Below are 11,940 nucleotides of genomic sequence, written 5' to 3'. Positions count from 1 at the left end.
TACATAATAATGAATTAATGCCCCAATTTAATAATCACCAGGTGGGAAGTTCGTTCACCAGACTTAGTTCCATACATGGTGGGTCATTAATTATATTAAATAGTCAGTTAAAATTTAAGGAACGTAAGGACATTGTATCCATGTCTGTTGAACGGACTATAGAACTAAGTGCAGTAGAATTAGAGCAATTTATTGTTGTCTGTGTGTATAGGCCGCCATTAAATAATTTTGAATTATTTGAAAACATAATGGAATCTGCCCTACGTAAAATATCATCTTCTAGTAAGAAATTGCTTATATGCGGCGACTTTAATGTAAATATTATGGAAAATTCAACAATGTCTTGTAGATTATTGAATCTTTTTAAATCTTGTAATCTCAACCACATGTTTATGGAGCCCACTAGAGTGACTGCTACTAGTGCAACCTGTATAGATAATATTTTCACAGATATTTTTCCTATTGCTAAAAAAGTTATCAGCAATTTAGAATCTGACCACTTAGGTCAATTAATGGTATTTGAGGCATTTAGGAAAAATACCATGAGAAAACAAATAACTTTTGTACCAGTAACCTCGGACCGCGTGGAAAGAATGAAGCTAAGTTTAGTTCAGGCGCTACCCTTTTTGTCTTCCGATATGAGTCCTAATAGTATGTATAATTCATTCTTTCACACTTTTATGAATCATTATAATGCGATATTCACCTCAAAATCGGTCGTAGTTAGTGGTGCATCAGTTTTTAGTGAGTGGGCTACTGCGGACTTACATCAAAGAAGACGTGAACTGTATGCCTTATATGAGGAACGGCGGTTTAATCAGAGTGATGAATTTAAAGAACATGTGAAGGCGTATTCGAAGAAGTTTAAAGTAGATTGTCATATAGCTAAGCGAAATTATCTAAGTCAGAAAATAAAAAGTAGTTCAGACATTATTAAAGCAACCTGGAAAGTAATAAATGTGGAGACTGGTCGTTCGAAACACACAATTAAAGAACTTAAACTAAACATTGATAACAAAATTATAGATTCTAATTTAGAAGTAGCTACAGAATTTGAAAAATTTTTCACCGAGGTACCAGTATCTACAACTAAGGATTTAAATTCATCACCCTCATCTGCTGTTACATTATTAAAAGATAACGCTCCAGAGTGTTGTGGAGACCTTCATTTTGAACATGTTTGTACCTCAGATGTAATAAAGGCGTTTAAATCAATTAATGTCAAAAAAACTAGTGACCTATGGGGAGTCTCTGTCCATGCTGTCAAATCCTTAGTAGAAGTTGTAGCGCCTGACTTGGTAGTTATATTTAACAACAGTGTTGATTGCGGCGAGTTTCCTGATCTAATGAAACATAGTCTTATCTTATTGTTTTCGGGGGCCCTTGCGGATACACTTCGACCCATAGGGATCTTTTGTGCAGTTACCCCCTAGAAGAGATCCGTCAACTACTCAAGAGCTTTTCCCACCATATCCATGTGTCGGATGATGGAGCTCATGGGTAGCGTTTTAAAGTCCTTTGGTTCCAGGTATCCTGCTCCAAAGTCCTTCATTCTTTGTCTGGCGAGGGCGTGACATTCACACATTAAGTGTCTTACTGTCTCTTCCTCTTCGCCACACATACGACAATCGGTGTTGTCAGAGTGTCCCATCTTGGCCAGAAATCCTTTGACCCCGTAGTTTTTTTTTTTTTTTTTATTATGAATGGGCTTACTCATGGCCACAGACTAGCCAGTGGCCAGTAAACACCCCCGTTATGATTTGGAGTTGTCTTTTGCTAAGTTTCCAAAGCTTTTTGCTCCAGCCGGAGTCTATTCCTTGCATAAAGAGCTTTGCATGCTTTAGACCCGTCAGACTATCCCATTCTTCCTGGTGTTTAGTCTTGGTATGGTCTTTAATAGCCGTTGTGATGGTTCCCTGTGAGAGCCCCACGAATGGTTCCGGACCTATAAGGTTACTTACAGATCCGGCTCTGGCGAGTTCATCTGCATTTTCATTGCCTATGAATCCCTCGTGCCCTGGGATCCATACCAGTTGCACCTTGTTTTGCCTTCCAAGCTGGTTCAGAGCTTGGACGCCATTATATACCAGTCTAGAGTCCACTCTGGGAGCTTCGAGCGCTTTGAGAGCGGCCTGACTGTCGCTGAGTATATAGATATTCTTCCCTTGGGTTCGCCTAACTATATTCTCATGAACACAGGCAATTATAGCGAATGTCTCGGCTTGGAAGACAGTGGCGTAATTGCCCATGCTTATGCTACTACTAAAGTCATTTGCATAAATGCCTGCCCCCGTACCAGATTCTGTCTTAGACCCATCTGTGTACCATATAATGTCGTTTTCATCAGAGATTGGTGCTTCAAGACCTTCGGTCCACTCAGCCCTTGTTGGAATTTTAACGTTAAAATTCTTATGGAACACAAACTTGGGTTGCATCTTATCGCAGCCCATGTTCGTAATCCTTTCCATGAAATTGTCGCATTCCATGTTTGTGTGTTTGGTCTTTGGCTTGCTATCGCTCCAGAGTCCTGTTAGGGTCAACCTGTGTAGCGATTTCCGCGCCTCAGATTGTATCACTAGGTGTAGCGGCGAGAGGTCTAGCAGTACCTCCATCGCCGCTGTTGGCGTCGTTCTAAACGCACCAGTAATAGCCATGCATGCCGTTCTTTGTATTTTCATAAGGGCATCCCTGCATGTGCTCTTTAGTGTCCTTGGCCACCATGCCAGGCATCCGTACAAGATGATAGGCCTTACCATCATGGTATAGATCCATCTTAGTACCTTTGGGTTTAGACCCCACGTTTTGCCATAAGCCGATCTACACATTCCAAACACTCTAAGTGCCTTGGTGGTTGTTAGTTCGACATGCTTTCTCCAGTTCAGCTCTTTATCTAGTGTAACGCCTAGATATTTCACTTCATTGGACATTTCCAGTACCCTTCCATAAAGCTTCAGCTGCTTCATGCCATTAAGGGTCTTTTTCCTGGTAAACGGTATTACTACTGTTTTGCCTGGGTTTATGGAGAGTTGATGACAGTTGCACCATCTTTCCACTTGCTTCAGTGCTTTATTCATGATTTCCGATACTGTTCCCGGGAATTTCCCGTTTACAAGAATCACTAAATCATCTGCGTACCCTACCGTATGTATTGGGCCTTTGTTTAGTTCTTCCAACAGTGAGTTAACTACCAGACTCCAGAGAGTTGGTGAGAGAACCCCACCCTGTGGACAACCCTTCGTAGCCGTAGCTAATATTTCATCTCCCATAAGGGAGGATTTTATTAGTCGGCTATTTAGCATAGTACCAATCCATCTACAGATTGTTGGTTCTATGCCATGAAACATAGTAAAGTAATTCCTTTATTTAAATCTGGTAGCAGCTCTGACCCCACTAACTTTAGACCGATATCTGTGCTACCAACATTTAGCAAGATTTTTGAAAAATTAGTTCTTTCTCAATTAGTACGACATTTTAACGTTAATAATTTGATGCATAATAAGCAGTTTGGCTTTACACGGGGTCGCTCAACAACCGATGCTGGTGTTGAGCTAATTAAGCATATTTTCGATGCCTGGGAGGAGTCACGAGATGCTTTAGGTGTCTTCTGTGATTTATCTAAGGCCTTCGACTGTGTTTGTCATGAAACATTAATCAGGAAACTTCATTATTACGGCGTTAGAGGATCGGCACTGAATTTACTTAAGTCCTACTTAAATGGTAGAATACAAAGGGTCGATGTGAATGGACAGCGATCACCTGGGTCATTGGTCTCTATGGGTGTACCACAGGGGTCAATATTGGGGCCTTTCCTGTTCCTTATCTACATAAATGACTTGCCATTCCTTGTTAAGACCCACCATGATATAGTATTGTTTGCAGACGACACCTCACTTATTTTCAAAGTCAAACGACAGCAACAAGCTTACAATGATGTAAACAATGCTATTTCAAAAGTAGTAAATTGGTTCAATGTTAATAATTTAATGTTAAATGAGAAAAAAACTAAATGTATTAAGTTTGTCACTAGTAGTAACGTAAGGCATGTGCAAGCAAGTGTCATTGTGAAGGATGAGGAATTGGAATTAGTTGATAGTACAGTTTTTCTTGGTATAACTTTAGATTCTAAACTCCAATGGGGTCCCCATATTGCTACTCTTTCGAATAGACTGAGCTCTGCAGCTTTTGCAGTGAGCAAAATCCGTCAGTTAACTGATGTGAAAACAGCTCGATTAGTATATTTTAGTTACTTCCATAGCATTATGGCATATGGTATTTTACTGTGGGGCGGTGCTTCAGAGATAAATACCATTTTTGTTCTGCAGAAGAGGGCTATTCGAGCAATATACAAAATGAACCATAGAGACTCACTTAGAGATAAATGGAAATTGACATAATGACAGTGCACTGTCAATACATTTATGAGAATATTCTGTATGTACATAAAAATATTGTAAATTTTAGGAAAAATTGTGTAATCCATAATATTAATACTAGAAATAAACATAAGTTCGCAGTGCCCTTCACTCGGCTCCATAAAATTAAAAAATCATTCATGGGTAATTGTGTAAGACTTTATAATAAACTTCCAAACCATATTACTGAATTATCTATTAATAAATTTAAGAATTATGTAAAGCGTAAACTTATTTCCAAAGCTTATTATACCACACAGGACTACATGAATGATAATACAACGTCTTTTTTTCTTCGCTGATCATTCGGAGCGACAAGTCGCGTTTAACGCCTGCACTTATAAATTCAAACGAAAAATATATTTAAGTAAACGTATAACAACATAAAAGTGACCCTAAGTGCACAGTGCGCAGTGTTCAGTTTAGTGTACTCATTGCAAAACGAAGTCTAAATAGATTCGCATCCGCGCGCAGTGATTTGTTTCGATTCGACATCGTCCCGAGTTCCTCTACTCACGCCGCGCTAATGAAGGAGATGGGCGATAATACGCACGGTGTCGAGTCCGACATCGAATCGAACACGGCATTCAAACCTACCTCCACGCTGGTGGCACGATCACCGCCGCATAAATGCGCATCAAATCCTGATTTATCATCGGAATTTCGTAAACGTAAATACGACAAAATGACAAACATATCAGAAGAAGTCAAGGAAACGATCGAGCTCAAGTTTTCAAGCCTGCAGGACAGCATTACTACCACCATAAACACAGCTCTGGCCGCCGGCTTGGCAACCGAACTCGCCAAAATTTCCAACACATTGAGCCAAATTCAACTCGATATTCAAAAGGTTAATCAAGACAACGCCACGATCAACCATACGTTAGACGAGGTTAAAAATCGCCTGTCACACGTTGAAGATTCACTTCAATATTCTGGCTCGCGTCAGGACTCTTATGAGGAAAGGCTACGCTCTGTAGAATCTAGCATGTCGTCATCACAAGGTCAGGCAGGCCGTATCCAGACTCTGGAACGCACCATAGATAAAATGGAACAACAATCGCGAATGAATAATTTAGAAATATGCAACATGCCTGAGAAGCGCGGCGAAAACTTAATTAGTATTATCAGCGACATAGGAACCGCTATTAAATTCACTTTTACGCCTAGTGACATTGTCTCAATACATCGTGTGCCACATGCCGACCCCAGCTGTAATCGCCCAAAAAACATAATAGTGCGTTTCACCTCAGTCATACTACGTGATAATATTTTGGCTGCGTTTCGCCTTGCGAAAGGACTCAATACCTCACAACTAAATATAACCGGATCCCCGCAAAAAATATATCTGAACGAGCATTTAACACTTAAAAACAAGCTGTTACTACGACAGACTCGTGAAGCAGCCGCGAAGCATAGCTTTAAGTTTGTATGGGTTCGACATGCCACAATATTGGTGCGCAAAGATGACACTTCACCAATAATAGCTATACGAGCTGCCCACGAGCTGAGTAAGATATCGCCGAGTTCCTGACCAACATAGATCTAGGCTTTACACTAACTCAAAGATGTGTTGTATTTTTGCTTTTATGTTAATCTTATACCAGTGCTGCATACATATAATGACCACCTGTAATCTATTAAAGTCGCGCAATTTGCGCGTGGGCATTCTATTGTTTTTGTTTAAAAAATTAATAACTTCGAGTATCACATACATCCAAACACGTAAGTATCTAATAGTTATGGGCGAGCGTGTTATCTTATCAGAGATCATATTTTTTTTGCATTTCAATAATAGTAATAATACACTATATTATCATTCTAAACACTCTTATATTATATCTGTACGCAATAATGGATAGTATTTTTTCGGTTTACTATCAAAACTGTCGAGGTCTACGTACTAAAACAAACACTTTATACATGAACATTTTAGCGCATAATTATGACATAATAATATTAACTGAAACATGGTTATGCCCTGAAATAGCGAATAATGAGTTTATAGATACTCGGTATGTAGTTTTTCGAAGTGACAGGGATCGAACGGGCAGCGGACGCGGCGTCGGTGGCGGCGTGCTTGTGGCGGTGCTGCGCGAACTTGGCGCCGCTGTGTGCTCCCCGTTGCCTGCGCCGCCGGGCCGGCCGGCGATTTCACCGCTCGTTGATAACATTGTGATTACTCTACCGCTCGGTGCTCACCATAAACACATTATAAGTGCGGTGTACATTCCTCCCAAACAATCTACCATAACATATGAAACTCACTTCGAACAACTGCAAACTTTGCTTTTACAAGCAAATGCAAAAAGTTATTGGATTGTAGGCGACTATAATTTCCCGACCTTGGCTTGGAAGAACTGTGGAAATTTTGCAACTCTGTCTCCGGGTGAACGAGAATCTAACCACCATAAGAGTCTTATTGACTTTATTTCTATATTCAATCTCACACAGTATAACATATATCTTAACGCGAGCGGTAAAATCTTAGATCTGTTTCTCGTGAACAACACTGACTGCACCAGCGCACCTGCCCCCCTCGCACTTGTCCCCCCGGATGCCCATCATCCTCCATTCTATGTTACTATGACCCTACCTAATTCCCGAAATAAAGCGTTGTTCCCTAAACCAATATATAGGTATTGTTTTAACAAAGCCGACTATTCTAATATTAATAATGATATTGATAAGATCCCATGGTCAGACCTTCTAATGGACCTCTCGGCGGATTGTGCTGTCTCATTGTTTTATGAATACATCTATAAAATTAAAAAGGACCGCGTTCCCTATAAGAAAACACACTCAGATACATTTCCATGCTGGTTCTCACCCGCATTAATTCACATTTTTAAAAATAAAAACAAAGCTTGGATCAAATGAAAAAAGTACCACAATTTGATTGACTATGAAGTATTCTCAAAATTAAGAGACAGATTTAAGACCGAGGCAAATAAATGTTATAAAAAATATCTCGAACGAGTGGAGGACAGTATACACGACAACATAAAATACTTCTGGACCTATATTTCTAATCGAAACCATTCATCTGATATACCTAACACTATGAACTATCAAAATATAACCTCTAATAACAAAACACAAATTTGTAATATGTTTTCAGATTTTTTCCAGTCAGTTTACCAGCCATCCACTGTACCAGATAACTTTAACGTTCCCGAAAATAACCCAACATCTAACATTAACATCCACAATTTGCACATCCCTACCGGCTACATTACATATGAATTAAGCCATCTTGATTTATCAAAGGGTCAGGGTCCTGACAATATTCCCCCAATTTTTCTCAAAAATACAGTTAAAACTATAACAACACCTCTCGCTATTATATTTAATAAGTGCCTGAATGAGGGTTTCTTCCCTTCTATTTGGAAAACTGCAAACATAATTCCAGTGCACAAAGGTGGTTCCAAAAAAAACGTAGAAAATTATAGACCCATATCAATCTTGTCCACACTGTCAAAAGTCTTCGAGAAGTTAGTGCATAAACTGATCTATCCAAATCTACATAATCAAATTATTCCTCATCAACACGGTTTTGTCCAACATAGATCTACAACCACTAATCTTCTTGTTTATACCTCATATTTATTTGAAAGCCTTGATAGTAATACGCAAGTAGACAGTGTGTATACTGATTTCCGGAAGGCTTTTGACAGGGTGGATCATCGATTACTATTGGAAAAGATTGCTTATAATGGTATAAGGGGAAACCTGTGGCGCTGGTTTAAGTCATATATCACCAACCGAACCCAAAAAGTAACAATTAACGGATGCGAATCGCATGCTATTAAAATCAGTTCAGGCGTACCACAGGGCTCAATTTTAGGTCCCTTATTATTCACACTATTTATTAATGATATTGGTAGTTGTTTTAGATTTTGTAATATTCTTTTATACGCAGACGATTTAAAAATATATCATACAATTTGTGACGAAAGCGACTGTAATAAATTTCAACAGGACCTTGATTGCTTCTCCAACTATTGTGCTGCAAATCAACTTGAACTAAACCTTGATAAATGCAAACTTATTAAATTCACCAAAAAAAGATTAATTATAAATAACTCTTACATCTTATGTAACGCAAAACTTGCAATAGTTGAATCTATAAGGGACCTTGGAATCACACTTGACTCAAAGCTGCACCTAGATTTACACATAAATAGCATAATAAATAAAGCATTCAAGATGTACGGTTTTGTTATGCGCTCTAGTACGGAATTTCGACGACCAAATACTTATTTGCAATTATTCAAGTCCTTAATTCGCTGCCATTTAGAACACGCTGTAGCAATTTGGAACCCCTACTATACTAAATACTCAAATGCTCTCGAAACAGTCCAAAAAAAATTCTTAAATACTATGCACTTTCGATGCTACAAAAATAGATTATCTTACCAGCAGTTACTAAAAAAATATGATCTGTTAGATTTAAGTTCCAGGCGAATGTTGCTCGAGTCAATGGTACTGTATGGTCTCTGCAACAACCACTATGATTGTGTTGCCCTTAATAATAAACTCAGTTATAAAGTTCCCAACTGTAGTAGACAACGAGAGGCGCGCCCGCACCGGCTGTTCGTGACCGGCCGCTGCCGCACCCACGCCGGTGAGCGCGCTCCTCTTCGCAGGCTCGTCCACACTTATAACACACATTTTAATCAGGTGGATATTTTTGGCTGCAGTTCTGGTATATATAAAAGACTTGTAACAGATGTACTTAGACGTAATAACAATATATAATATCTAGTGATATGAAGCGAATCAAAATTTACAATCTATTTCCATTAATTAGTCGATGTATAAATTAAAATTTAATGTACTTACTATTTTCATATAACTTATGTAACGTAATGCTGCATGCACTGTTAGCTATTAAGCGTTAAATATTTCATTTTATGATGTACGAATTTAAATTAATAATAACCTTTACCTTGTCAATGCCTTCCGGAGCCTTACGCTCCAGAGGTATAAGCTCCGAATAATCAAAGTACCTACCTAATTATAATAAGTGGTGAACGGTGTTGGTCACACATACTGTATATAGTGTTAAAAATACTTTATATTTAAGCCTTTCTTGTAGTGACTGTTTGTTTACCTAAATAAATTAAAAAAAAAAAAAAAAAAAACGTGGGATTAATTGTTATTCGAAATGATTATTTATTTATTAGGTATATTTGATTATTGATGAGGAAATGGATATTCCGATGTAATACTATCTACTTGTTTGTTACTTATGCTTTTTTTGACATTTAGATTTTATTCTAGAAATTCTAGACTAGTATTTTTTTTTACAATTTTTCTTTAATGTTTGACGATCCTTTTGTGAAATTCTTAGTTTTAAATTTGACATGTATAATAATCCAATTTTATTATGGAATAATATTAACATCAATAAATTGCTCTGATAATTAGATTAAGATTAATTACGATTCATAAGAGCTTGTTGCTAGGCCTACATGAATAAAGTATATTTTGATTGATTGATTGATTGGTCAGGAAATGAATGCTCAAAAACCGGGCAAGTGCGAGTCGGACTCGCGCGCGAAGGGTTCCGTACCATAATGCAAAAAAAAGAAGCAAAAAGAAATACGGTCACCCATCCAAGTACTGACCACTCCCGACGTTGCTTAACTTTGGTCAAAAATCATGTTTGTTGTATGGGAGCCCCATTTAAATCTTTATTGTATTCTGTTTTAAGTATTTGTTGTTATAGCGGCAACAGAAATACATCATCTGTGAAAATTTCAACTGTCTACCTATCACGGTTCGTGGGATACAATATTTATAATATTTCAAACAAATATTTACAAAACCTATCAGATCACACTGAAAACAACACAATATCTATATGAACAAAAAAATCATGTTTTCAACTTACGCAATATTTTGGTGGCCTGATTTCCTTACAAAAATTTTGTTACTTCGTTTATACTGATTCAAAATAGGAAACTATTGTATAAATCGAGCTTATACCCACCTCACAGCATAATACGATTCTTATTTATTAATAATTCGTGCAATGAGTTTTGAGTCATTGAGGTCATCGAACTTGACAACAAAATGGCGAGAACCCTCGCACGTCTTATCTCACTCACACACGCATAGTACGCGTTCACCTACACGAGCTTAGCTCTGCGCGTAGGAACGCGTTTGTTTCATACATTTGATCGCCAGTGTCCGGGGTGTGGTAATAGGGTAAACGTTGTAGAGGGAAATGCTAGGAACACAATTTTGGACTCCGTAACTTTGTTTGGACTAGTTAGGAGGTGAACATATCAAAAGTCCCCGGCTGTAGCCCCGATGCTGGCGGGTAGAGGGGGAAAGAAGGTCGAATTTTTCGGTTTTTCATTGATATCTTGGAAACTTTGCATCTTAGCGACATGACTACTAAGACAAACCGAAAGCTGATAAAATTAGTTACAAGTTTTATCCAGTCAAGTTTTTCAATATCTTGAATAGTTTTTGAGATGCCCGCTCTTGAAAGTTTATTTAGGGATTTTAATTTTATCTTGATATCTACATTAGTGAAGCTGTTAGGCCATGTTTGGTATTATTTTCGTATAAATCGGGGGTGCTGAATTTATTTATGGTATCACATTGACACTATTTCGAACTAAAACCAAAATTAAAAAAAAAACTTGTTTATTTAAATCCCACTTCACGCTGAAACCGCTGAACCAATTTCGTTGAAATTTGGTATAGAAATAGTTTCAGTCTCGATACAGGACATAAGGTAGTTTTTATAACCAAAAACCTTTGGAGGGTGTGAAAAGTGGGGTGGAAGTTTGTATGGGGAGTCAATAACCGCTGAACCGGTTTAGATGAAATTTAGGATAGTATACATGTGATTTAGATGAAAATGATACCAAACATGACTTCAAACCTTACCTTAAGCAGTATTAACCTCAGGAATTCAGTTTCGTTGACGAAGTTGAATTCCCCCCATACTCCATTTCACAACTTTAAAGGATGATTATTGAGATAAAAAGTATCTTATTTCCTGTCCTGGGACTCGAAATACCTGTATACCAAATTTCAATTAAATCGGTTGAGCGGTTTAAGCGTGAAGATGAATTAAAAAAAAAAGGTATTTGTTTAAAGTTTATATGTTTTTTCTTAGGAATGGTGTCAATGTGATACCAAAAATGAATTCAGCGCCCCCGATTTATACGAAAATGATACCAAACACGGCCTAAGAGCTTCACTAATGTAGATCCCATCAAAAACATAAATGTAAAAAAGGAGAGCCAAGTTCAATACAAAAATTATGCTTGGCTGTGGGGTTCGCCGCAAAAAGAATGGAGATCTAAATGAGTGCTAAGTTCTATGCAAAATCCAAATATGTATTTATGGGTCAATTTTCAAATAGGCATTTTTTTGCTGTCCCACGGCTAAAACTCGAAGTCCATAGGACTAAAAGACTGGGTGTGTATATATTTTCATTCAGTGTATTATAAGCTTTAAAAATCATGCACAACTGTACCTAAAATATTATTTGTTCCTGACA

The 11,940-nt window shown here is 37.8% G+C and overlaps 1 protein-coding gene across 1 annotated transcript; it reads left to right on the top strand.

Moving 5' to 3' along the window:
* Positions 1-4,719: 4,719 nt before the first annotated feature.
* LOC134676133 (uncharacterized) lies at positions 4,720-6,072 on the top strand. Its single transcript, XM_063534417.1, has one exon. It carries the CDS (start codon positions 4,939-4,941, stop codon positions 5,944-5,946), a length of 1,008 nt encoding a protein of 335 aa, XP_063390487.1. The 5' UTR covers positions 4,720-4,938; the 3' UTR covers positions 5,947-6,072.
* The last annotated feature ends 5,868 nt before the right edge of the window (positions 6,073-11,940 follow it).

The sequence above is a fragment of the Cydia fagiglandana genome, chromosome 24 (genome assembly GCF_963556715.1).
Source record: "Cydia fagiglandana chromosome 24, ilCydFagi1.1, whole genome shotgun sequence".
NCBI classification, from domain to species: domain Eukaryota; kingdom Metazoa; phylum Arthropoda; class Insecta; order Lepidoptera; family Tortricidae; genus Cydia; species Cydia fagiglandana.
This window is presented reverse-complemented; position numbering and strand designations above follow the sequence as displayed.

Bases quoted from the DNA above. Each gene is read 5' to 3' on its own strand.
- LOC134676133 (XM_063534417.1), top strand. From the start codon at position 4,939: ATGAAGGAGATGGGCGATAATACGCACGGTGTCGAGTCCGACATCGAA.